This window comes from Giraffa tippelskirchi, chromosome 10 (assembly GCF_054371585.1).
Source record: "Giraffa tippelskirchi isolate mGirTip1 chromosome 10, T2T-mGirTip1v1.2.pri, whole genome shotgun sequence".
NCBI lineage: Eukaryota > Metazoa > Chordata > Mammalia > Artiodactyla > Giraffidae > Giraffa > Giraffa tippelskirchi.
Genome location: NC_137284.1, coordinates 6,452,866 through 6,479,925, shown reverse-complemented (window position 1 = coordinate 6,479,925; position 27,060 = coordinate 6,452,866). Strand labels below are relative to the sequence as shown.

Sequence of the window (27,060 nt, the reverse complement as noted above, 5' to 3'; positions counted from 1 at the left end):
TGCAAGGTGGATTCTTAACCACTGGACAACCGGGGAAGTCCCCAAGGTCATATCTTGCCTCACTTTCCTCTTTGGTAGCAAAGTAGCCTCTGGCTTCTGAGCAGGGCCTGGTGCTGACTCATCACCTGGTATGTAATAACTGCTCATTGAGTGGCCATGGGAGGCAGGAGGGCAGAAAGGTCTGTGCTGGTAATCTCAAACACCCTGCTCTTCCCTGCCCTGGGCAGGGTAGCACAGATGTGTGGCAAAGCAAGCCTTTCCTCCATCCCTCTGCAGAACTGGCTGACTGTATCTCTGTGGCTCCATTTCTGAGAAAGGGGGAGCCTGGGGAGGCAGAGGACGCTGGTGCGGGGAGAGAGTCATAGATATCCATGCAACCAGGCAGTCTGTCTGGGAGCACAGGGCTCCTTGCAGGCCAGTACCCTTTGGCCATCATGTGGCCAGGAAGGCCCAGCTCAGGGATGCCCACAAATCCTTCCCCTCTCAGGGCCTCGGTCATCCCATCTGTCGAATGGGCACAGTCATCCCCATCTCACCCACCTCATCAAAGCCAACAGAACTGAAAGCGCTTTGGAAATAAAGACTCAGTGAGATCATTGTACAAATGAATATGGTTGTTATTAGACCCAGGAGCAGGGTCTGAGGGAAAAACAAGGAAAAAAAGGTGGCGTAAGTGTTCAGGGCTCTCGCCTTGAACCCCTTGAGGAAAAGGGAAGCAGGCAGAGCAGGAAGAACAGCACCTACAGGGAGGTGGGGACTGGGTCCTGGCTCTGCCAAGAACTGGTCACTCCCCCTGGGACTGGGTTTCCTCACCTGTACAGAGGGGGGCACAGTTCCTGCCAGCCTCCCTGCAAGGGCCTCAACGTGGCTTCAGCGAAAGGGCAGGGTTGGAAGAGTTTTGCAAACTGTAAAATGCAGCTCATGCCTGCAGGCTAACTGCAGTTCCGGACCCGGGCCCAGCTGGGCTCCGGGGAGGGGCCACAGAGAGCACTGCCGACGTAGACGCTGTTTGAGGCCCGGAGGGTCCTCTGAGCTCCCTCAGATCCGTACCTCCTTCTCCCCCGTCCCCTCAACCTCCCTGGATTCCTCTGTTCTGAAGTCCGAGAGACCTGACCGAGGGGTCGTTGAGGCCTGGAGAGAAGGGGAGGTCCTGCCCTGGACTGGCCCCCACCCCGACATGGACTCTGAGGCAGCGTCCACAACAGCCACATGGTTGGCAAGACTCCACCTGTGGCCTCTGAGTCCCAGCCACTCGCTAGGGGGTTTGTCGTGATCAACGAAAGCAGTCCTGACAGTGAGGGTGGGCCGTGGTCCTCAGCCTGCTTTTCCCTGATGATCACCCTTTTAATGAGGTTTTATGTGCGTCCAGATAGTGCGTCAGCTCCACTCCTGGGTGAGGGCTGGAATGGCAGGCGCTGAATTTTTCCTAGCAGCACTCCAGGTGGCCGCCAGCCCAGGAAGGAGAGCTGTGCCCGCCTCTTGCTGGAGCCCTCAGGCCACAGGGACCCCCGCCCGGCCTGGTGGAGGCTTGAGCCTGGCCCGTCATTCCCCCAGCGCTGGGCCTCAGCTCTGAAGGGAGACGCTGGGAGAGCCCTCGACAGAGCACTTCAGAGCAGCGCCTTGAAGAGGAAGGAGAGGGAGGCGCCACAGGAGAGCCCCAGCGCCAGGAAGAAGGTCATGAGGGTGCCGGTCACCTCCCTCTCCTGCGGCAGCACCTGCCTGGGACACACAGGAGAGGAGCTCTGAGAAAATGTCGGTCCCACCCCGGACCCAGCCCCCCTAAAAACGGGACGAGTGATTTCTAGTCTGGGCGGGCCCAACTTCCAGGCCACTGTAGTGAGGCCCTTCCCTCTGGACTCCAGTTTTCTGATCTGTAAAATGGGGCCACTGGACATCTCTCATGCCCCTGAGGTCCAGATGCCCCTGCCTTCCTTCTTGACAAAATGTCCCCTACCTGGTCCTCCTGTCCCCTCTATGCTCCCTTGTTCCCAGGGTGAGCAGCCCAGGAACTCTGCTTGTGACCTCAACCTTGGGTCCCCTGCAACTGAGAACGTGGGAGCGTACCTGGGCCCTAAGGAATGACAGTCCAACCTGTTTATTCACAGAGGGGGAAGCTGAGGACCAGAGAGGAGGCCCCAGAATCAGGGCTTGGGCTGCTTTGCTGGGCAGGAACCTCCCAGCCGAGTCCCTTGCTCCTCAGCTCCTGCCCTGGGGCCAGTTCAGCAGTGAGGGCCTGACCTGACGGCGGGGCACCAGTGAGGCCTGGAGAAACAGCTTGGTCCGGCTGGCCGGAAGCCGAATCCTCAGCGGCTGTCCCTCTCCGAGAGTGAGCCCACCTCCCCGCTCCCAAGCCCTCCGCTCGCCTCCCCGTCCCCCAGACCTGGGTGCCAGGCACATGGTGAGGGACACGAGGTAACCATTTGAGACAGCGAACAGCAGCATGAAAGTGATGAAGTAGGCGTCCTGGGGGAAGAGAATGGGCAGTCGGGACCTCTCTGGCACGTGGCACAGCATGAAGAGCGGCACAAACAGGACGCGCAGGCAGACCAGCAGGGGCAGCAGCCGGCTGTCCTCGTCTGGCTGCGGCAGAAGGCAGGGGTGAGGGCGGTCCCCGCGAGCAGGGCCTCTGCTCTGGGCCACCCCACCCCAAGAGATTCAACTATCACTTCCCCTGACCTACCCACTGTGAGCCAGGGAGGACCCAGCACGGGGGGCCTCTGGAAAGCGACGGGCAGGGCCAAGGCCACCCAGCCCATAAGCGCCCAGCCTCTGCCTCTCCTGAGGGCCAGTCTGTGCTCTTTCAGTGGCAGAACTAGAAGAACATCTATGGTTTTCAAAGTTGGTTGCACTGAGCACCCCTGGGGGTTCCAAAGAACCCTCTGGGGCAGATGGGATTGGAAACTGGGGATCCAGATGCAATCAGAGCAGCTCCTCTTTAATCTACTATATTTGTTGTGTGTCGTTGGAAGATTTCATTGAAAGAAGCAGTATCATGAAAAGCAATCCAAATACTAGGAATCCTGTCTGACCTCTTCCATGGTGCAGGAACCTCCGCGTAACACTCTCCAAGCACCCGGGGCTGGGCCCTCAGGGCTGGACGATGGAGACACAGATCAACTGGACAAGGCTTCTGCTTTCAGAGAGTTCAAAGTCCAAGCCCTGGCTTACATGCCTCCGGGGGCCGGTGCCCTGTGCTAACCGGCTGTTCCATTACCAAACCCAGACCAGGGCCAGTCAGTGTTGGGAAGTCACCCTTCTGCACTCTTTTACACTCCGACCCCTGACTGCTTCTCCAAATGTCCGATCACCCCAATACATGCGCTCACCCACAGGAAGTAAGAGGTCAGGCTCCGTCCCAGACAGTCCATGACGTTGAAGAGGAGGAAGCAGCAGATGGGGTTGAAGAACTGACCTGGGCGGGGACAGAGGGGGCTCATCCTGGCCCAGGCTGCCCACTCCCCTCTCTCCCCTCCACCCCCACTGCCCTGTCCTCTTCCGCTTCCCACCACTCACCCCACTTCCCAGGGCTGGTGGAGCTGGTCACCATGGCTGTAATGGCCGGGAAGACAGACAGGGTGACCGTGAAGACCAGCACCAGGCACAGCGCCGTCAGCCAGATCTGGGCGCCAGAGGAAGGGGTGTGAGTGGGCGGCCTGACTCGGAGCCCAACATGCAGCCCCAACCCCCCCGCTCAGGCCCAGCGTGTCCCTGACCCACCACGGCCCTGTCACCTCGGGTGGACAAGCTGAGTACTGAGGCCCCAGTCCACTCTAAGAGTCTCTGGGTAGGCTGGAGAGAGCAGCTCTCTCTTCCCCAGGGCTGAGGGTTGGGGGTTGTAGCCAAGCCAAACCTTCCGGAGGACAAGGAAAACTGAAGGTTTTTCTGGCTTCTGGGGTTCCTCTGGTTCCACCTCTGTCTCCTTCTCAAGGTCAAGATCCAGAGTCAGGGCTGCCTTCTGGGGGCTGTTGGGAATCCCGTTCTTCTCATCTGGGGCAAGAGGAGAGGGCAGGGTCATGCCTGTGACAACCAGGCCGGAGGAGGGGAGATTTCAAGCAGTTAAAACAAGTAACCCTCCACCAGCCCAGGTGCAGGCCAAGAGAATTAACGGAAATATGCCGACCTACTATTTACTGGGCTTCCCTTGTGGCTCAGTTGGTAAAGAACTGCCTGCAATGCAGGAGACTTGGGTTCGATCCCTGGGTCGGGAAGATCCCCTGGATCTTCCCTAATGGCCACCCACTCCAGTATTCTTGCCTGGAGAATCCATGGACAGAGGAGCCTGGTGGGCTACAGTCCATGGGGTTGCAAAGAGTCAGACACGACTGAGCAACTAACACTTTCACTTGCACTGTTCATTAAGTACATACATGTACCAGGCAGAGTTAAGCACCTTAGATGGATTATTCCACTACCATTGCTTTATAAATTAAAAAAAGAACACCCTGAGGCTCAGAGGGGTTACGTGACTTGACTGAGGTCACACAGCTTGGATGTCATGAAGCTAGGATTCAACCTCAGACACCCTTGGATCTAGGACTTGCAGGCCTGAAGCTCTGCTGCCTCCTCATTTTATGGTGGAGGAAACTGAGGCCCAAAGGGCAATTGAAGGGATGACTTCAATCCCACTGACTTCCCTTCAAGATGGTCTGCCTCTCCTCGAGGCTCCTAGAGATGAGGGCTCTAGATGGGGACAGAGGCGAAATGCTTCCCTGTGGAGATGGCTCCAGCCTCCCCTGGCTCTTCCACCTCCCCGACAGGGTCCCGGGCTCACCAGACTGTAGGAGCTCAGCTTTGGTCTCCAGCTCCTGACCTTGCGCCTTCGATGGTTTCTTAGCCAGATAGTAGCGGGCAAACTTCTGCAGAAGGAAAGCGTTGTCCCTGCCTGGCTTGGGCTGAGGTGCCTGGATCCCTCCCCACCCTGCTGACTTAGAAGCTGGGGTCCCCCAGTGGCTGATTCCTTTGGGGATCAGGACTGGGCCCCTCTGCCTCCTTTGGCTTCTCTCAGGGCCTCAGACTCAGGGCGGTATCTGTGATGCTCCGAAGTGGGCCTCGAGCCCAATACCAGGCTCACCAGGTGGGGCAGGCTCAGGTAGCACACGATGGACATGATGGTGCCCACGCAGGGTGTGATGAAGTACCCCAGGGCGGACGTCTGGGCATCCACGCCACCTGTGCAGAGACTTCAGTTGCAGAAGGGAGGTGACTGTCCACCAGCTCCCGCAGGGAGCTTGTCCTAGTTCGCAGTACACACGTCTCAGATTCACCTCCCGGCCTCTTCCATTCCTCCCACTGACACTCAGGACCCTTGTGCAGGGGGCCCTGGCCCAGCCCTTCACGTCTCTCACTCTGTCCCACATGTTATTTTTGTTGAGCACTTACTATGTGCTCATTATAAATGCACGCTCCTTACAATCTGAGTATGGAGCTGTAAGAATCTTTCAGGTTGGGAAGCGAACACAGGTAAGTGCCTTATCCAATGCCCCCAGCTAGGGAACAGTGGAACCGGAATTCAAACCCAAGTCTATCTGAATCCCAAACCTGTCCCCTCTTCCCTCACCTCAACCTACAGCTACAGGCCAGTGCTGGCCTCAGGAATCGTGCCCTGGGCCCCAAGTTAACCCAGTCCTCACCCATCATTCTCTCATGGTAGGACTCAAGAGCCCCACACCCAATCCCCAGCTCCCCCATCACCCCATCACCTCTGTCTCCACCACCACCCAAGGCATCTCACCCTTAGCACACTCGCTCTGCTCCCCAGAATCCCAGACTGCCACCCAAGTCTACTCACTGGCCATGGATATGAGCATGGCAAGGGCAGCGAAGATCCCAGCCAGGCCCTGGCCACTGAGGAAGAGGGTGCTGTACTTGGAAGGCATGGTGCCCAGTTGCCCAAAGAGGCTGCCTTGCAGAACTGCACCGAAGGCTGTGGAAGGACAGGAGGGGGCCCCTGCTCAACTAGGCAGGCCTCGAGGGCTCCCTGGAGGGGGTGTCGGCTGGGTGCACAGGGGACTCTGGACTAGGTTGGGCACTCTGGTGTAACACCCCACACGCATTCCTCTTCCGAGGTGCAGTCCTGGGTGTGAGGGGCTGGGGGCCAGAAGACCTGCTCTCAGGTCACTGCAGGGCCTGGGACGAGTGGCTTTTCCTCTCCTCTGGGCCTTGGTTTCTCATCGGGGGGATATGGGTGATGCTTCTTCTGTCTTCCCTTCTTCGATACCTTGGGCCCTTTCAGTTACAAGAAGAGGCTCGGCTGAAGCCCTGGGGGGGGCGCAGGGCGGGGAGGTGGGCAGGGGCCGAGGTGCTCACAGTTGATGAACCAGACGGAGGCCATGGTGATGGAGAAGAAGAGCCCGGGGCTCATGTCCACCTTGACCAACACCGCAGTCAGGGTAAAGAGGAGCAGGATGGCCAGCAGGCTGCCCAGAATCCGCACCGTGTCGGGGATGCTGTTCGGAAGGGGGAAGGGCAGAGTGGGCATCGCTGGGCCCAGGCCAGGCGAGGGGAGGAGGGCGAAGAGTTGCATCCCAGGACTGGACAGTAGGGGCTGGGGAGAGATGCAGAGGGAGGGGAGGGAGGATGGGAGGGAGGATGGGAGGGCTTCCCCGGGGGCTGGATGGAGCTGCCTCAGCAAAGGGGGATGGGACCCAGGGGGCCGGCCTGGGACTGAGCCTGGGGCGGGCTTCTCACCACTGGTACAGGAAGGAGTTGAGGAGTGTGAAGAGCAGCAGGGGCAGCTGCGACAGCAGCGTCACCCAGTTGTTGAAGTTGAAGGTATCTGCAGGGCTCGTGTGGTTGGTGCCCAGGGTCTCGGTGGTGCTGTTGGCCCCCGCCAGCCGCCCCTGGAAGTACTGCCAGGAGGCCAGGGGGGTAGGGTACAGGGTCACCCCGCAACCTACCTACCCTCAGGAACCCCCCAGCCTTCTTCCTCTGCCTCCTCCCATGCCCGGGATCACTCCCTTAACTTCTGCGGGACTGTCTCTCTGTCCTTGCGCTGTCCCCAGCACCTGGCACGCAGTCGGAGCTCGATGAACAAATTGAACTGAAGTCTGGGACCGAGCCCAAGCCCTAAGAACCCCTGACTTGGGCCGTGCTCCATCTCTGGATCACCCTTCCTCTCCTGTGCCTCGGTCGTGGCCCCACCCCCACTCCTGCAGCTGTTTCTAGATTCCTGGGTATTTATGGAGCTCTGACTGTAAGCCAGGCTCTGGATCAGATGCTGACCAACTGCTTTCTCTCTGGAACACACATCCTGCCACAACTCTGCTTAACTGCCCCCTCTTCCCACTCATGGCTCGCTGTGGCCGGCAGGGCAAAGCCCTAAGGTTATGGTGGGGCCTATTTGGGGTCTTTCAGAACTAGTTTCTGTTTTGTGGCCCATTTCCTCTTCCATCCTGCTAAGCTCCAGGCACCCCAAGCTCTGGCCCTTTCTCTATAGGTTGGCACTCTCTGCCTCTCATTGCCTTGCCAAGCTGCTGGCTTTGTTTGAAATGTCCTCCCCTCTCTGACTACTCACCTTCCCAACACAAATGCTTTACCTACCTTTCTCCCAAGTTACAGATCACCTGATTATTAAGCAGAAGGAATTGCTCCCTCCCTGGGGACCCACTGGACTCTGCTCCAAGCCTGGGATGGCACATGTCATGTTACATTACCAATATTTCCTTGGCACCCATCTTGCTTTCAAGACCAGGGGCTGATTCATCTTTGGGTCTCCAGGGCCCAGCACAGAGCTAGGCACTGAAGAGGCATCTGGAAAGTTGTTGCTTTTAATATACAAGAATAACCCCATACCGAACAGAACACAAGCCCCTTATTCCTGCCTTCCCTGGAAATAATGTAAACTCAGTGAGGATGAACTCTTCCTCAGCTATGGTTCCTCCTGTCACCCCAGTGTCAGGAACTCTAGGTGTACATTGGATGAATGAATGTAATTTATGCTATTTCAAAGAAAATCAAAGGCTTGGATAACCACTTTTGGAGTGGCCAGCCCAGGAATAATGACAAAGAGGAGGTGGGTGGGTAGCTCCTTGCTGGCTCCACAGGATCTCCTGACCTGGTGGCCTTGTGCTAGGATCTGGGCATTCCTGAAAGCTTGTGGATCCTAGCCATGAGAGAGGGACCTCTCCTCTCTGCGGCCCTCTGTTTCAGCCGACAAAGGGGACACAATGAGGATTCCCTAGGAAATCCCATGGACAGAGGAGCCCGGCGGGGCTCCATTCCATTGCGGTCGCAAAGAGTCGGACCGACTGAAAGACTGACACCCTCACAGGCAGCGTGGTGGAGGAAGGCAGCTGGAGGGACGGCTGGCGGTTGTGGCCTTGGATCTATCACTCCAGCCCCGAGTCTCACCGGGATGGCTGTGATGAAGAAGTTCCAGGGGAGGAGGGTGCCCAGCCCGAGGATAAAGAAACTGATCCCGACCAGGTGGTAGCTGTGAGGATCAGACAGAAGGTCACTCGGAGGACTTCCCGCTCCGGCGGCCCCTCCGCCTCCCAGTCCAGCACCCTCCCCCCACCCCGCTCGGAGAGCGGACTACAACCCCCATCACCCAGGCTCAGGCACCCGAGGCAGGGGGCTGACGGGAAGTGTAGTTCCAACTGGTCTTCTTTGCCCTTAAGAGAGCCCAAAGGGAGGGGCTCTGCGCTGCCCACGGCCACTGGATCCCCATACGCCGCACCCCACATGGTCCCCAACTTGCCTGTCCCGCGGGGCGTCTCCTCGCGCCATAGCCGCCAGGCGGGATGAGCCCTGGTGGGAGAAAGATGCAGGCGCCCCACCTGTACCTGCCCCGGGGCCCGTGGGCCGAGCCGGGGACCCGGGAGGCTGGGTCTGGCCGGTGGTGGACACGGGAAGCTGGGTCGGGTCTTCCACGGCCCGAGGCTGGGCAGTGGAAGGCGGAAGCTGGGCAGGGAGCCCCACGCGCGTTTCGCCCGGTGTCAAGTACCGCAGGCTCGGACCTCGGCTCCGCCCCCGGGGCGGGGACAGCGGGGAGCCCCACCCCCTCGGCCCCCCTTGTCTGGAGGACAAGGGACTCCAGACTCCAGCCCATGGCCTGACCTCCTGGTCCCCGGACTCCGCCGCTCCCCGTGCCGCCCGAGAGGCTGTGATCCGGGAAGATTCCCCCGGATCTGCGGGGGCCGGGCCCCGACCCGTGCGGGCAGGTGGGGGGAGGTAGTAGGGGTGTCCGCCCCGCCCCGGCCCCCTGCCCAACGGAGTGCCATGGAGCTGACCTGGCGCGGAGTTCTCCAGGCTCCGCAAAGTCGGAGGTGGTGCCGAGGCAGTGCTAGCACCCGCTAACGTGCAAGACCACTGGGTGGTAACCCGAGCGCGGCCAGCCCCGGGGGAATCCGGAGAGACCGTCTGTCGCCGGCGGTCCTGGCTGGCTGCACCGAGCTGGGTCCCCCCGGGAGGCAGAGGGGAGGGCCAGATGTCGGAGCTGGCAGAGCCCGCGGGCAGATCTGGAAGACAGACAGATGAACCTTTCTCCTCCAGCGGATGCCTGGGGAATCGCCGGGACTTTGGGGCGCACAGCGGAGGGTCGAGTCCCTCGGGGGCGTCCAGGCGGGCTTCCTGGTGGCGGTGTGGCTAAGCTTCGGAGCAGTGGCTCCAGAGGAAAGGGAGACCCAGAGGAGAGTCCAGGCCCGCTCCCTAGTCTTACTTGGTGCTCTCCCATCACCGCCACTTAAAAAAAAAAAAATTACTTTTAGAGACTTTCCTGGTGGTCCAGTGGTTAAGACCCCGCGGCCTCTGCAGGGGAAGAGAGTTCGATCGCTTGTCAGGGAACTAAGATCCCGTGTGCCGGCTTCCCAGGTGGCGCTAATGGTAAAAGATCTGCCCGTCAATGCAGGAGACGTAAGTGACACAGGTTCGATCCCTGGGTCAGGAAGATCCCTTGGAGAAGGAAATGCCAACCCACTGCAGTATTCTTGCCTGGAGAATCCCCATGGACAGAGGAGCCTGGTGGGCTACAGTCCATGGGGTCGCAAAGAGTTGTACAGGACTGAGCGACTAACACACAGGCAGCCGGGTGCAGCTAATAAATAAATATGACTTTCAACGATCCCATGTCACATCGTATCAAATACTAAGATGCATTCAGCTCCCAGTCTTTTTCCGTGAAAAACTTTGAAAAGATGATAAACCACTGCACTTTTGAAATTAATTTTCTCCAACTCATATAATTTACAAGAGGGTTTGTTTTCTCTGCAGTTGCTGTGCATAATGGAGATGCTGGAGAAATTTTGTCACAAATTATTTTAATAAGTAATGACATTTTATGGCCATTTCCTGCTTACGTATGTGTGTGTTTTCTCCAGTCTGTGAGGCAAAGACTGTGCTTATTTGGTTTGGCATTTGTTGCAAACGTCTAGAGCAGCTGCCTGGTACATAGCACATGCTTGAAAAATGTTTGGTTAATAAATCGATTGCAGTGATATGCAAGTGATTTTAGAGAGAACAGAGTCAGCTTTAAATTACAGTGATTGAGAATGTTACTGTGTCTTCAATTTGCTTTCAACCTTTTAGAATATGACAAAGAGGAAATTCTCAATTGTGGTGCTAATGTTTTAACACTTGTTAATCTCTATTTAGGTAATCTCTCTCTCTCTCTCACACACACACACCCACACAGAACTGACCTCCGAGCTTTTGCTGACAATTTTACCTAAATAGAGATTAACAATTTTTATTATAACTTTCATTCTATGTTTTTATAGTTACTTTATTTTTAGGGCTACTTATGCTGGTTTCCTATTTATTATAATAGATACTTTTCCTTGAAGATGAATTTATTTATACATTTAATATAAATTAAAATAAATTTACTTATGAAAAATGAGTCACTTATAGAAAATTTATAGAAAATGAAGCCTCATTTGGGGCTGCAGGTGGGGGCACAGCTGTGACACAGGTTTCCATGGAAAGACATGAGGAACTGAGGTTTGAGGAACACTGCATTTGTGAGGCAGTGAGCTAAGCCGATGAGGGCATTTCTCCAAGGGAACAGCCCGTACCAAGGTCAGGGACATGAGAATGCCAACACATTATGGGACATAATAATAGACCCCTTTGGCAGGCAGGGCAAGAGGAGGGGACATAGCCTCTGCAACAGCCGGTCTAGTTATGACCGAATGCTGAGTAAGGAGTGTGGATTTCATTTTAAAGGAGGAGTTCTCAGCTCAGCCAGTCTCAGTCACTCTTTTTTTTTTTTTTTAATATTATTTGCATATTTATTTTTGGCCATGCTGGGTCTTTGTTGCTATGCGTGAGTTTTCTCCAGTTGTGGTGCTTGGGCTTCTCGTTATGGTGGCTTCTCTTATTGTGGAGCACAAGCTGTAGGCTTTGGTAGTTGTGGCTCTAGAACACAGACTCAGTAGTTGTGGCCCATGGGCTTAGTTGCCCAGAGGCATGTGTGATCTTCCTGGACCAGGGATAAAACCCATGTCCTCTGCATGGGCAGGCAGATTCTTATCCACTGTACCAAGAGGAAAGTCCAATCATCCTCCTAATATGCATTCTGTTACTATCCTGTAATGAAATTCACCTGTCATAAAACCTATCTATACATACAAAAATTAATGTCAAAAAAATACCTGATTGTACTACCTAGGATAAAGAATAATGCATGTTTGAATATGTTAATGCTCAAGCACAGTGAAGCAATCTGATGCTGGCCCCTCACAACCACTCTTTTTATAACACACATACAGTGTAGGCAAACCAGCCACTGCGAGACTGCTAGTTTGCTATTGGTGATGTGATTTTCTGAAATGGTGATCAAGTCTTGGCAAAGTTCCAAACAAAGCCATGTGCAGCTGTTCCTCTAGTTGAGAGTAGTTGTGTTACCAAAAAGTGCTGTGTATATTTGAACCTTACCAATAATACATTGCATCCATATGTGAAATGTGGTTAATCTAGGCAGAGAAAATTATAAACATGATTTTTAAAACTAAGTAATAGGTTTTATTTTTAGTACAGTTTTAGATTTACAGAAGAGTTGAGCAACAGGACATAGAGTTCCACATACTCACCTTCGCATTTCATTCCCCAGTTTCTGCTGTTACTGACATCTTGTATTAGTGTGGTACCTTTGTTACAATGGATGAACTAATATCCATATAGGTAGTCTGTAGTTTACATTAAGATTCACTCTGTGTTGTACAGTCCATGGGTTTTGGCAAGTGCATAGTGTCATGTTACAATTTCATGTAGAATAGTTTCGCTGACCTAAAAGGCCCCTGTGCTTTATATTTACGCCTCCCCTCCATCCCCCAAGCCCCTGGCAACCACTGATCTCTTTACTGTGAGTATAGTTTTGCCTTTTCTGAAACGCTATAAGTTAAAATCACATAGTATACAGTCTTTGCAGACTATCTTCTTCCATATAGCAATATGCATTTGAGATTTCTCGTGTCTTTTTGTGCCTTAATAGCTCATTTCTTTTTGTCATTGAATACTATTCCATCTTCTGGATTTTCACAGTTTGTCCATTCACCTACTGGTTCCTTCCAGTGTTTGGTGATCACATATAAAGCTTCTGAAAAACTTTCACGTTCAGATTCTGTGTGGCCATAAGTTTTCAGTTCAGTTGGGTAAATACCCAGGAGCACAATTGTTGGGCCATGTGGTATGGGTATGTCTAGTATTGTAAGAAACTGCCAGACTGTCTTTCAAGTGCCTGTACTATTTTGTATTCCTGTCAGCAATGAATGAGCATTCCTGTTGCTCCACAGCCTTGCCAGCATTTAATATTGTCTTTAAGTTGTAGCCATTCCAGTAGGTAGGTAGTAGTTTCTCACTGTTTTAACTTGCACTTCCTTAATGATGTGTTATGATGACCATCTTTTCATACGCTTGGTGTTCAGTCACCCAGTCATGTCCGATTCTTTGTGACCCCATGGACTGTAGCTCACCAGGCTCCTCTGTCCTTTCCAGAGTTTGCTCAGACTCATGTCCATTGAGTCAGTGATGCCATCCAACCATCTCATCCTCTTGCTCCCTTCTCCTCCTGCCCTCAATCTTTCCCAGCAACAGGGTCTTTTCCGAGGAGTTGGCTCTTCGCATCAGATGGCCAAAGTATTGGAGCTTCAGCTTCAGCATCAGTCCTTCCAAAGAGCATTGAGGGCTGATTTCCTTTAACATCGACTGGTTTGATCCAGAGTCTTTCCGAGGGACTCTCAAGAATCTTCTCCAGCACAGCAGTTCAAAAGCATCAATTCTTTAACACTCTGCCTTCTTTATTGTCCAGCTCTCACATTCTTACATGACTATTGGAAAGACCATAGCCTTGACTATACAGACCTTTGTCAGCAAGTGACATCTTTGCTTTTTAACATACTGTCTAGGTTAGTCATAGCTTTCCTGTCAAAAAGCAATCGTTTTCTAATTTCATGACTACAGTCACCATCCACAGTGATTTTAGAGCCTAAGAAGAGGAAATCTGTCATTGCTTCCACCTTTTCCTCTTCTATTTGTCATGAAGTGATGCGACCAGATGCCAGGATCTTAGTTTTTTAATATTGAATTCTGAGCTGGTTTTTCCACTCTCCTCCTTTACCCTCATCAAGAGGCTCTTTACTTCCTCTTCGCTTTCTGCCATTAGCGTGGTATCATCCACACGTCTGAGGTTGTTGATATTTCTCCCAGCAATCTTGATTCCAACTTATAACTCATCCGTCCCAGCTTTTTGCATGATGTGCTCGGCATATAAGTTAAATAGACAGGGTGACAATAAACAGCCTTGTCATACTTCTGATGGTTCAGGATTGAGAAAGGAGTATGACAAGGCTGTTTATTGTCACCCTGTTTATTTAACTTATACTCAGAGTACTCATGCGAAAAGCCGGGCCAGATGAGTTACAAGCTGGAATCAAGATTGCCAGGAGAAATATCAACAACCTCAGACGCATGGATGATATCACTCTAATTACAGAAATCGAAGAGGAACTAAAGAGCCTCCTGATGAAGGTGAAGGAGGAGAGTGAAAAAGCCGGCTTAAAATTCAATATTAAAAAAACTAAGGTCATGGCATCTGGTCCCATCAGGTGGCTCAGACAGTAAAGAATCCGCCTGCAATATTCAGTTCAGTTCAGTTCAGTCGCTCAGTCGTGTCTGACTCTTTGCGACCCCATGAATTGCAGCACGCCAGGCCTCTCTGTCCATCACCAACTCCCGGAGTCTACCCAAACCCATGTCCATCGAGTCAGTGATGCCATCCAACCATCTCATCCTCTGTCGTCCCCTTCTCCTCCTGCCCCCAATCCTACCCAGCATTAGGGTCTTTTCCAATGAGTCAACCCTTCGCATGAGGTGGCCAAAGTATTGGAGTTTCAGCTTCAACATCAGACCTTCCAATGAACACCCAGGATTGATCTCTTTTAGGATGGATTGATTGGATCTCCTTGCAGTCCAAGGGACTCTCAAGAGTCTTCTCCAACACCACAGTTCAAAAGCATCAATTCTGCGGTGCTCAGCTTTCTTCACCGTCCAACTCTCACATCCATACATGACCACTGGAAAAACCACAGCCTCGACTAGACGGACTTTTGTTGGCAAAGTAATGTCTCTGCCTTTAAATATGCTGTCTAGGTTGGCCATAACCTTCCTTCCAAGGAGTAAGCGTCTTTTAATTTCATGGCTGCAATCACCATCAGCAGTGATTTTGGAGCCCAAAAAAATAAAGTCTGACACTGTTTCCACTGTTTCCCCATCTATTTCCCATGAAGTGATGGGACCAGATGCCATGATCTTAGTTTTCTGAATGTTGAGCTTTAAGCCAACTTTTTCATTCTCCTCTTTCACCTTCATCAAGAGGCGCTTTAGTTCTTCTTCACTCTCTGCCATAAGGGTGGTGTCATCTGCATATCTGAGGTTATTGATATTTCTCCTGGCAATCTTGATTCCAGCTTGTGTTTCTTCCAGCCCAGTGTTTCTCATGATGTACTCTGCATATAAGTTAAATAAGCAGGGTGACAATATACAGGCTTGACGTACTCCTTTTCCTATTTGGAACCAGTCTGTTGTTCCATGTCCAGTTCTAACCATTGCTTCCTGACCTGCATACAGGTTTCTCAAGAGACAGGTCAGATGGTCTGGTATTCCCATCTCTTTCAGAATTTTCCACAGTTTATTGTGATCCACACAGTCAAAGGCTTTGGCATAGTCAATAAAGCAGAAATAGATGTTTTTCTGGAACTCTCTTGCTTTTTTGATGAGCCAGCGGATATTGGCAATTTGATCTCTGGTTCCTCTGCCTTTTCTAAAACCAGCTTGAACATCTGGAAGTTCACGGTTCACGTATTGCTGAAGCCTGGCTTGGAGAATTTTGAGCATTACTTTACTAGCATGTGAGATGAGTGCAATTGTGCGGTAGTTTGAGCATTCTTTGGCATTGCCTTTCTTTGGGATTGGAACGAAGACTGACCTCTTCCAGTCCTGTGGCCACTGCTGAGTTTTCCAAATTTGCTGGCATATCGAGTGTAGCACTTTCACAGCATCACCTTTGAGGATTTGAAATAGCTCAACTGGAATTCCATCACCTCCACTAGCTTTGTTCATAGTGATGCTTTCTAAGGCCCACTTGACTTCACATTCCAGGATGTCTGGCTCTAGGTGAGTGTTCACCCCATCGTGATTATCTGGGTTGTGAAGATCTTTTTTGTACAGTTCTTCTGTGTATTCTTGCCACCTCTTCTTAATATCTTCTTCTTCTGTTAGGTTCATACCATTTCTGTCCTTTATCGAGCCTATCTTTGCATGAAATGTTCCTTTGGTATCTCTAATTTTCTTGAAGAGATCTCTAGTCTTTCCGAATCTGTTGTTTTCCTCTATTTCTTTGCACTGATCGCTGAGGAAGGCTTTCTTATCTCTCCTTGCTACTCTTTGGAACTCTGCATTGAGATGGGAATATCTTTCCTTTTCTCCTTTGCTTTTCGCTTCTCTTCTCTTCCCAGCTATCTGTAAGGCCTCCTCAGACAGCCATTTTGCTTTTTTGCATTTCTTTTCCATGGGGATTTTCTTGATCCCTGTCTCCTGTACAATGTCACGAACCTCTGTCCATAGCTCATCAGGCACTCTGTCTATCAGGTCTAGTCCCTTAAATCTGTTTGTCACTTCCACTGTATAATCATAAGGGATTTGATCTAGGTCATACCTGAATGGACTAGTGGTTTTCCCTACTTTCTTCAATTTCAGTCTGAATTTGGCAATAAGCAATTCATGATCTGAGCCACAGTCTGCTCCCAGTCTTGTTTTTGCTGACTGTATAGAGCTTCTCCATCTTTGGCTGCAAAGAATATAATCAATCTGAATTCGGTGTTGACCATCTGGTGATGTCCACGTGTAGAGTCTTCTCTTGTGTTGTTGGAATAGGGTGTTTGCTATTACCAGTGCGTTCTCGTGGCAAAACTCTGTTAGCCTTTGCCCTGCTTCATTCTGTACTCCAAGGCCAAACTTGCCTGTTACGCCAGGTGTTTCTTGACTTCCTACTTTTGCATTCCAGTCCCCTATAATGAAAAGGACATCTTTTTTGGGTGTTAGTTCTAGAAGGTCTTGCAGGTCTTCATAGAACTGTTCAACTTCAGCTTCTTCGGCGTTACTGGTCGGGGCATAGACTTGGATTACCGTGAAATTGAATGGTTTGCCTTGGAAACGAACAGAGATCATTCTATCGTTTTTGAGATTGCATCCAAGTACTGCATTTTGGACTCTTGTTGACCATGATGGCTACTCCATTTCTTCTAAGGGATTCTTGCCCACAGTAGTAGATATAATGGTCATCTGATTTAAATTCACCCATTCCAGTCCATCTTAGTTCGCTGATTCCTAGAATGTTGATGTTCACTCTTGCCATCTGCTGTTTGACCACTTCCAGTTTGCCTTGATTCATGGACCTAACATTCCAGGTTCCTATGCAATATTGCTCTTTACAGCATCGGACTTTGCATCTATCACCAGTCTCATCCACAGTTGGGTATCGTTTTTGCTTTGGCTCCATCCCATCATTCTTTCTGGAGTTATTTCTCCACTGATCTCCATTAGCATATTGGGCACCTACTGACCTGGGGAGTTCATCTTTCAGTGTCTTATCTTTTTGCCGTTTCATATTGTTCATGGGGTTCTCAAGGCAAGAATACTGAAGTGGTTTGCCATGCCCTTCTCCAGTGGACCACAATCTGTCAGACCTCTCCACCATGACCCATCCGTCTTGGGTGGCCCCACACGGCATGGCTTAGTTTCATTGAGATAGACAAGGCTGTGGTCCGTGTGATCAGATTAGCTTAGTTTTCTGTAATTTTAGTTTCAGTGTGTCTGCCCTCTGATGCCCTCTCGCAACACTTACCGTCTTATTTGGGATTCTCTTACGTTGGGCCTTGGGTTAATTCCTCTCGCCGCTGCCCCCGGCCCCCGGCTCCCGGCCCCCGGCCCGGCCTAGATCCTCTCGGCCACGCTTCTGGGCCAAGCCGTCGCAGCCGCCTTGCTTCTGTGCCGAGCCATCGCAGCCGCCTCGCTTTCAGAACCTGGTAAATATTAACTCTGAGAATGCAGTATATAATAGTGAACTATTATAAGTCAAGTTCTGAGCAGGCCATGATTTATTGTCATCATAATTGACTGTCGTAGGGAAAATCATGGGGCCTGTGGTGAGTTAACTGCATTTGTGGTCCCAATTTTTGGCCTCTCTGTATTCACACTATTTGCCCTGAAACTCTGTAGTCTCCTCTCACTCTGATGCTGGGTTGAAACTTGTGACTGGCTTAACTACCAGCGCCACCAAATCTCCCACAACAACAACAGCAACATGTATGTGCTCAGTCATGTCCGACTCTTTGTGGTCCTGTGGGCTGCAGCCCGCCGGGCTCCTCTGTCCATGGAATTTCCCAGGCAAGCATACTGGAGTGGGTTGCCGTTTCCTTCTCCAGGAGATCTTCCCGATCCAAGGATTGAACCCGCATCTCTTGCATCTCCTGCCTCGGCAGGTGGATTCTTTACCACTAAGTGCTACCTGGGAAGCCCGTGACTGGCTTGGCCGTACAGAATGTGGACAAGGTAGCACAATGCCATGCCTTGGCCTCAAAAGGCTCGTGTGCCATTTCTCTCTAGTAACTCTGCCGTCAGTCCGTGGGGTCACAAAGAGTCGGGCACAATTGAGCGACCGAACTGAACTGAACTGAATCCTGCCATCTAAGTGTGGACAAGCCCAGCTCGGGTGCTGGAGGATGAGAAATCACGTGGAGGAGAATCCACCCCATTCAAGACTGTACTGGACCAGCCTACAGTCAGCTTATCCCCAGACACGTGGGAGATTCAAGCCAACATCAGCAGAGTTGCCTTCCCAACCCACCGCTGACCACTGAATACATGCCAAGCCAGAAGAACTGCCCAGCTGATCCAGAGACTTGTGTGCAATAATAAATGTGTAATGTTTTAAGCTACCACTTTTCGGGGTTGTTTGCTATAAAGCAATAACTGACTGATACAGAACCTTAAGGATTAACAAATCTCAGCTGATACAAAGGTCGGCCCCACTGACTGTAGGAATAATGTGGAAATTTTTATCTTCAACCAGTGGCCTCCCTGCACCGCATGGAAATGGTTGGCTTATAAAAATTTACTGATTTGGCTCCAGTTGAAAATGCTCATGAAATTCCTTGGTGGTACAACGGATAGGAATCCACCTGCCAATGCCAGGGACACGGGTTCGATCCCTGATCTGGGGAGATTTCACATGCCTTGGAGCAACCAAGCCCAGACACCACATCTGCTGAAACCTGTGTACCTAAAGCCTGTGCTCTCCAACAAGAGAGGCCACCACAGTGAGAAGCCCGTGCACTGGAATTAGAGGGCAGCTCTCACTCACCACATCTAGAGAAAGCCCGTGTACAGCAACGAAGACCCAGTGCAGCCAAAAATAAAAAAGAAATAAAGTTTTAAAAAAATTAAAAGAGATAATGCTCATGAGACAGTTCCTCCTCCTGGCGGAAATCAGAACCAAACAGCCATGGAAAACCACAGCTGAGAGGTGCACCCTTGTGGCCGTCCCTGAGAGCCACTCAGGGACAGGCATGGCACTGGTGGGAACTTGCATATGGATGGCTATGACACCATGGTGCAATGGTGAGTGGATAAGGAACTTATCAATTAGTCCTTCGTATAGACTTTCTGGGGCAAAGCTCTGTTCCAGAGGCCGTTCATGTCAAGAGGCAGAAAGGGTCTATATGGGCAACGGTAAGCATACTTTTCTAAGAGAAAATTTGGGGTCAGAAAGAGAGGACACCCTAATATCAGTCAGCAGTTGGAGGAAACAGTAGGAAAGCATTTAGAAGAGGCTCCTTAGTGACACATCAGGGAAAGTCTGGGTCTTTTGTCACTTCCGGATGAATTTCTCTAGCCCTTTCAGAACTGCCGCCAGGGCAGCCAATCCTGTGAACGAGCTCGTGGGAAAACAGCAGCGCCATCCATGACAGAAGCAAGGGGTGACTGAGTCGGCGTCCCTTGAATGTGACAAGATGGCCGTCGACAGGCCTTGGAAGGCCAGGATCTGGTAAGTGGAGTTACTGTCACCCTCATGGGGGCAACGTGCCTTGTAGCCTATGGTTCAGTGTAAATCCCGAAACACCTAAACCACGTTGGTAGCAGCACTTTTACCTTCAGACATTGTGACCACCAGCCTCTTGGAGTCCCTTAACAGTTAGCATTCCAACTTCCGGCATCCTCGAAGGATAACGGAGAAGACAGGAGCTGTGGCTGCAGTACAAGGTTCGAATCTCTATGAAATTTCCCCTTGAAAACAGAGCAACTAGTTAATAAAACCCAACCCTGTGGGAAATTTTTACAACAAAACTAGATAATGCAATGATCCCTTCACTCCGAAATACACGTCTGTGGGAACGAACTACCAACAGCTCCCAGGGATTTTCATGGACACAGCATCTCTGCAGATAAAATAAGAAAGCATAGACCTGAGAACAGTTACTCTCTGGAAAGTTCGCAGGTCAATTTTAAAGCAGCAAGCTGACATTAGAATTTTTTTCCAATAGCGGATAATAGCAAGGGACCCAGAATAAGCAGGAAGACTACATTATAAGATAATGACTTCCCTCGTGGTCCAGTGGTTAAGACTCCTCATTTCCACTGCAACGGGTGTGGGTTCAATCCTGGATTGGGAAGCTAAGATCCCACATGCCCTGTGGTATGTCAAAAATAGAAAGAAAGAAAAGGAGATAATTATACAATTTGAATATATCCATGAGAAAAACTGGAACATCTAGGTCCTATGTACTCTCAGAACCTCGGGAGGTAGGGGAGGGTCGCTGGCCCTCTCCCGACCTCCAGCTGCTCCACTGTCCATGGAGGACAAGGCCTGGATGAGCTGGTTCCTCAGTCTCTCTTGCAAAGGGATAAAGTCTCAGAGGGATGTGCTGGACTCCCTGTGATCCAGCCACCTCATCCTAAAATGCCTGAAACAGGGACGTAGAGGCCTGGGGTCCCACCATGGCTGCTCAAAGTTTGGGCAAAACATTCCACTTCTCTGGGTCTAAGTCTCACTATCTGTAAAATGGGAATAATTTTAATGAGTGCTTCTCTGCTTATGTCAAGAGGCTATGAGCTAAGGACGTCCCTGGTGGTCTCATGGCTAAGACTCCACACTCCGAACACAGGGGGGCCTGGGTTCGATCCCTTGTCAGGGAACTAGATCCTGCATGCTGCAACTAGATGACTCAGGATGCTGCAACTTTTAAAAAAATGGGGGAGAGTCCCATACGTGAAAGATGAAACATCCCGCAAACTAAGAGTTCGCATGCTGCAACTGAAGATTGAAGACCCCATGTGCCGCAACTAAGATCCGGCACAGCCAAATAAATAAAAATAACTTTAATAAGAGGCTAAAAAATAAATAAGTAAAAGGAGGCTATGAGCTGGATCAAAAGAGAACACAAGTTTGTAAGTGAATGGGTCACCAGTGCTTTTCACATAGTCATGAGTTTAGGCAGTGGTTCTGCCCCTTACAGCTGTGGGATCTTAGGCAAGCCCAACTTCTCTCAGCCTGTTTTCTTCACCTGGAAGATGTTGTATCCTTTGTCATCATCAGCATCAACTTCACCAACTGCATTGCAAGGTTGCTTGAGAATGAAACAAAGTGTTATGCGGAAAGCCCTTAGCAGCAATCCACACACTGAGGGCATTCACTAACTGTTAACTACTGATATTATGACGCTTTTGTTCAGCTCAATTCAGTTCAGTTGCTCAGTCGTGTCTGACTCTTTGCGACTCCATGCACTGCAGCACGCCAGGCTTCCCTATGCATCACCAGCTCCCAGAGTTCCTCAATTCATGTCCATCAAGTTGGTGATGCCATCCAACCATCTCATCCTCTGCCATCCCCTTCTCTTCCTACCTTCAATCTTTCCCAGCATCAGGGTCTTTTCCAATGAGTCAGTTCTTTGCATCAAGTGACCAAAGTATTGGAGTTTCAGCTTCAGCATCAGTCCTTCCAATGAATATTCAGGACTGATTTCCTTCAGGATGGACTGGTTGGATCTCCTTGCAGTCCAAGGGACTCTCAAGAGTCTTCTCCAACACCACAATTCAAAAGCACCAATTCTTCAACACTCAGTTTTCTTTATATCCAACTCTCACATCCAAACATGACTACTGGAAAAACCATAGCTTTGACTAGACGGACATTTGTCAGCAAAGTAATGTCTCTGCTTTTTCATATGCTGTCTAGGTTGGTCATAGCTTTTCTTCCAAGGAGCAAGCCTCTTTTAATTTCATGGCTGCAGTCACCATTTGCAATGATTTTGAAGCCTCCCAAAATAAAGTTTCTCACTGTTTCCATTGTTTCCCCATCTATTTGCCATGAAGTGATGGGACAGGATGCATGATTTTAGTTTTCTGAATTTTGAGTTTTAAGCTAGCTTTTTCACTCTTTTTCACTTTCATCAAGAGGCTCTTTAGTTCTTCTTCACTTTCTCCCAAAAGGGTGGTGTCATCTGCATATCTGAGGTTATTGATATTTCTCCTGGCAATCTTGATTCTAGCTTGTGTTTCATCCAGCCCGGCATTTCTCATGATGTACTCTGCATATAAGTTAAATAAGCAGGGTGACAATATACAGCCTTGACATACTCCTTTCCTGATTTGGAACCAGTCTGCTGTTCCATGTCCAGTACTAACTGTTGCTTCTTGACCTGCATACAGATTTCTCAGAAGGCAGGTATGGTGGTCTGGTATTCCCATCTCTTTAAGAGTTTTCCAGTTTGTTGTGATCCACACAGTCAAAGGCTTTGGCATAGTCAATAAAGCGGTAGATGTTTTTCTGGAACTCTCTTGCTTTTTCAATGATCTGACGGATGTTGGCAATTTGATTTCTGGTTCCTTGCCTTTTCTAAAACCAGCTTGAACATCTGGAAGTTCATGGTTCATGTACTGTTGAAGCCTGGCTTGGAGAATTTTGAGCATTACTTTGGTAGTGTGTGAGATGAGTGCAATTGTGCAATAGTTTAAACATTCTTTGGCATTGTCTTTCTTCGGGATTGGAATGAAAACTGACCTTTTCCAGTCTTGTGGACACTGCTGAGTTTTCCAAATTTGCTGGCATATTGAGTGCAGCACTTTCACAGCATCATCTTTTAGGATTTGAAAGAGCTCAACTGGAATTCCATCACCTCCACTAGCTTTGTTCATAGTGATGCTTCCTAAAGTCCACTTGACTTTGCATTCCAGAATGTCTGGCTCTAGGTGGGTGATCACACCATCATGGTTATCTGGGTCATGAAGATCTTTTTTGTATAGTTCTTCTATGTATTCTTGCCACCTCTTCTTACTATCTTCTGCTTCTGTTAGGTGCCTACTGTTTCTGTCCTTTATTGTGCCCATCTTTGCATGCAATGTTTCCTTGGTATCTCTAATTTTCTTAAAGAGATCTCTAGTCTTTCCCATTCTATTGTTTTCCTCTATTTCTTTGCATTGGAGAAGGAAATGGCAACCCACTCCAGTATTCTTGCCTGGAGAATCCTGTTGACAGAGGAGCCTGGTGGGCTGCTGTCCATGGAGTTGCACAGAATAGGACACAACTGAAGCGACTTAGCAGCAGCAGCAGCATTTCTTTGCACTGATCACTGAGGAAGGGTTTCTTATCTCTCCTTGCTATTCTTTGGAACTCTGCATTCAAATGGGTATATCTTTTCTTTTCTCCTTTACCTTTTGCTTCTCTTCTTTTCTCAGCTATTTGTAAGGCCTCTCAGACAACCATTTTGCCTTTTTGCATTTCTTTTTCTTGGGGATGGTCTTGATCATTGCCTCCTGTACAATGTCATGAACCTCCATCCATAGTTCTTCAGGCACTCTGTCTATCAGATCTAATCACTTGAATCTATTTGTCACTTCCACTGTATAATCGTAAGGGATTTGATTTAGGTCATACCTGAATGGTCTAGTCCTTTTCCCTACTTTCTTGTAGTTTGAATTTTGCAGTAAGGAGTTCATGATCTGAGTCACAGTCAGTTCCTGGTCTTGTTTTTGCTGACTGTATAGAGCTTCTCCATCTTTGGCTGCAAAGAATATGATCAATCTGATTTGGGTGTTGGCCATCTGGTGATGTCCATGTGTAGAGTCTTCTCCTGTGTTGTTGGAAGAGGGTGTTTGCTATGACCAGTGCGTTCTTTTGGCAAAACTGTTAGCTTTTGCCCTGCTTCATTCTGTACTCCAAGGCCAAATTTGCCTGTTTCTCCATATCTCTTGACTTCCTACTTTTGCATTCCAGTCCCCTACAATGAAAAGGACATCTTTTTTGAGTGTTAGTTCTAGAAGGTCTTGTAGGTCTTCATAGAACAATTCAACTTCAGCTTCTTCAGAATTAGTGGTTGGGGGATAGACTTGGGTTACTGTGATATTGAAGGGTTTGCCTTGGAAATAAACAGAGATCATTCTGTCATTTTTGAGAATGCACACAAGAACTGCATTTTAGACTCTTTTGTTGACTATTAGGGCTACTCTATTTCCTCTAAGGGATTCTTGCCCGCGGTTGTAGATATAATGGTCATCTGAGTTAAATTCACCCATTCCAGTCCATTTTAGTCCACTGATTCCTAAAATGTCGACGTTCACTCTTGCCATCTCCTGTTTGATCACTTCCAATTTGCCTTGATTCATGGACCTAACATTCCAGGTTCCTATGCAATATTGTTCTCTATAACATTGGACTTATTTCCATCACCAGTCACATTCACAGCTGGGCATTGTTTTTGCTTTGGCTCTGTCTCTTCATTCTTTCTGGAGTTATTTCTCCACTGATCTCCAGTAGCCTATTGGGCACCTACCAACCTGGGGAATTCATCTTTCAGTGTCCTATCTTTTTGCCTTTTCATACTGCTCATGGGGCTCTCAAGGCAAGAATGCTAAAGTGGTTTGCCATTCCCTTCTCCAGTGGACCATGTTTTGTCAGAACTCTCCACCATGACCCGTCCGTCTTGGGTGGCCCTACACGGCATGGCTCATAGTTCCATTGAGTTATTCAAGGCTGTGGTCCATGTGATCAGTTTGATCAGTTCTCTGTGATTGTGGTTTTCATTCTGTCTGCCCTCTGATGGATAAGGATAAGAAGCTTATAGAAGCTTCCTGATGGGAGAGATTGACTGTGGGGGAAACTGGGTCTTGTTCTGATGGGCAAGGCCATGCTCAGTAACTCTTTAATCCAATCTTCTGTTGATGGGCAGAGCTGTGTTCCCTCCCTGTTGTTTGACGTGAGACCAAACTATGGTGGAGGTAATGAATAATGGTGACCTCCATTGTTCATTGGGGTCTTATTTTAAGGGTGTTGAATTTGAGCTTTTGTTTCCTTCTGGCGCATCACTCTACCATGCTTTCTTCCATGGTTAATTATTTTTTTATTTATTTTTAACTGGAGGATAATTGCTTTACCATGTCGTGTTGGTTTCTGCCATGAACATGAATCAGCCATAGGTATACATATATCCCCTCCCTCTTGAACCTCCCTCTCACCTCCCACTGCATCCTACCTCTCCAGGTTGTCACAAAGCACCCGATTGAGCTCCCTGTGTCATACAGCAAATTCCCACTGGCTATCTGTTTTCAGGCTTCCCCTTGTGGCTCAGCTGGTAAAGAATCCGCCTGCAATGTGGAAGACCTGGGTTCAATTCCTGAGTTGGGAAGATCCCCTGGAGAAGGGAAAAGCTACCCACTCCAGTACTCTGGCCTGGAGAATTCCATGGGCTATATAGTCCATGGGGTCACAAAGCGCTGGACATGACTGAGTGACTTTCACTTCACTTCATTTGTTTTACATATAGTAATGTATGTTTCAATATTATTCTCTCAATTTGTCCCACTCTCTCCTTCCCCCGCTGTGTCCATAAGTCTATTCTCTATGTCTTAGTCTCTATTCCTGCCCTCCAAATAGGTTCATCAATACCATTTTTCTGGATTTCATGTATATGTGTTAATATCCGATATTTGTTTTTCTCTTCTGATCTACTTCACTCTGTATAACAGGCTCTAGGTTCATCCACCTCGTTAGAACCGACTCGAATTCACTGCTTTTATGACTGAGCAATATTCCCTCGCATTTGTGTACTACAACTTCTTTATCCATTTCTCTGTTGATGGACATCTAGATTGCTTCCGCCTCCTGGCGATTGTAAATAATGCTGCAATCAACACTGGGGTACATATGTCTTTTTAGAATTGTGGTTCTCAGGGTGTAGCCCAGTAGTGAGATTTCTGGGTCATATGGTAATTTTATTCCTAGTTTTTAATGACGTCTCCATACTGTTCTCCATAGTGACTCCGGACTGTTCTCTGTAGTGGCTTCATCGGGGTCTTGAAGGCTGAGATCTTTTATGCTCTTCCTTCTCACAAACGGCAGGGGGCGACATAGACGGCGAGACCCCAGTCACAACACGCCAGACGCAGCGACATTACCCGCCACGCGGTGGCGCAAAGCCACACGATGTCCGATTTTCCGCAGAGTTTAGGGCGCAGAAGAGACGTGACGGAGTGAGAGGGTAGATGAGGGTAAAGGGGAACCCGGGGAGCCTAGGACGTCTGAACCAAAGGATCAGGGGTCCCTGAATGGACTGAGTAGCCCCCGCGTTCCCCAAACATAGTATAATCAGTAGAGAGTGAATGGGTCTTGGAGTCCTTTTGAGTACGAGGGCGCCCCCTTCCTCCCCGCGCCGGGTCTGCAACCCCTTTCCTGGCGCAGTTTCTCCGCCTGGACGCCTGAGAGAGAGAGCGCGCGCGCTCCTCCCTTCTTCGCTGTAGCTCATTCATCTGCGGCCGCGGCACGCCGTTGCCATGGAGACCTGATGCAGGCGGTGGGGAGGGAGGCCCCGGGTGACGTCTGCGATGCTCGCAGCTCATCTCTCGCGGCCTCCCAGTTCTTGCCTATTTTGGAAGAGAGCCGCAGCCCTTCTGCTGATGCGCGCGCGCTGGCGCCTTTTAAAGGCAACCGGCGGAGTGGCGGCTCAGCCAGAGCCCGAGAGTTGCCCCCGCCCCCGAGCCGCGAGCCCCGGGGCCTGGGCCTGAGAAGCCTCCGGGGCCGTGCCCCACCCCCTCCCCAATCTTAGCGCCCTCCACCCACTTTGGGAACATTCCAACCTTGGGAACATTCCAACCTTGGAGAAAGGAGGGCCTGCCCTTGCCTCCTCCCCTCCCGCCCCCACCCCCCCATCTCCCTCCGACAGGCAGACTCTCTTTCCATAGGAGCCTTGGAAGGGAACAAAACGTCAGGCCTAGAGCGTTTGGGGATCCTCTCTGGACAAGGCCACCGAGTGAAAATGCCAGGTGAGGACTTCGCTGCTGGCTGGGCCGCCCTGGGTCTCTGAAGACCCACGCTCCCTCCAGCTGCTTGCCTTAGTCTTTTTCTCCTTGGGGACAGCCTGAAGTCAGGTTAGGATCCTAGCTGGAAGGACCTTCAGCATTTTCTCCAACCCTCTCATTAAACTGAAAGAGAAATAGGCCCAGAGAAGCGTTAGGGACTTGCCTAAGGTCACATGGCATGTTCCTGGATGACATGGGCCAGAGCCCAGGGATGCTGAC

General features: G+C 50.1%; 1 protein-coding gene across 15 annotated transcripts; it reads right to left on the bottom strand.

Annotated features, from left to right (window-relative positions):
- Positions 1 to 599: 599 nt before the first annotated feature.
- On the bottom strand, positions 600 to 26,326 carry SLC29A2 (solute carrier family 29 member 2). 15 transcript variants are annotated; one of them, XM_081532156.1, is made up of 18 exons: positions 25,433 to 26,294; positions 25,020 to 25,131; positions 21,057 to 21,119; positions 19,645 to 20,183; positions 17,339 to 17,516; positions 9,231 to 9,458; positions 8,699 to 8,748; positions 8,350 to 8,431; positions 6,688 to 6,848; positions 6,307 to 6,446; positions 5,789 to 5,923; positions 5,072 to 5,169; positions 4,772 to 4,856; positions 3,851 to 3,987; positions 3,514 to 3,619; positions 3,327 to 3,412; positions 2,381 to 2,580; positions 600 to 1,719 (listed from the first exon to the last, which is right to left on the bottom strand). In XM_081532156.1, the coding sequence occupies exons 7-18, from the start codon at positions 8,725 to 8,727 to the stop codon at positions 1,608 to 1,610; spliced, it is 1,371 nt and encodes a 456-aa protein (XP_081388282.1). In that variant the 5' UTR covers positions 8,728 to 8,748; positions 9,231 to 9,458; positions 17,339 to 17,516; positions 19,645 to 20,183; positions 21,057 to 21,119; positions 25,020 to 25,131; positions 25,433 to 26,294; the 3' UTR covers positions 600 to 1,607. The 15 variants fall into 15 exon arrangements, 14 of the variants coding, with proteins under 14 accessions (XP_081388282.1, XP_081388290.1, XP_081388283.1 ...); XM_081532164.1 differs by lacking the exon at positions 21,057 to 21,119 and having other exon boundaries at positions 600 to 1,715; positions 2,381 to 2,463; positions 25,433 to 26,326; XM_081532157.1 differs by lacking the exons at positions 17,339 to 17,516; positions 19,645 to 20,183; positions 21,057 to 21,119; positions 25,020 to 25,131; positions 25,433 to 26,294 and adding an exon at positions 9,702 to 9,797.
- Positions 26,327 to 27,060: the final 734 nt, after the last annotated feature.

Coding starts and splice junctions, on each gene's coding strand:
- SLC29A2 (XM_081532151.1), bottom strand. CDS start 8,727: ATGGCGCGAGGAGACGCCCCGCGGGACAG. Junction 5,170..5,788: donor CATGCTCATATCCATGGCCA/GTGAGTAGACTT, acceptor GTCTCTGCACAG/GTGGCGTGGATGCCCAGACG. Junction 3,620..3,850: donor TTTTCCTTGTCCTCCGGAAG/GTTTGGCTTGGC, acceptor TCTGGCGCCCAG/ATCTGGCTGACGGCGCTGTG.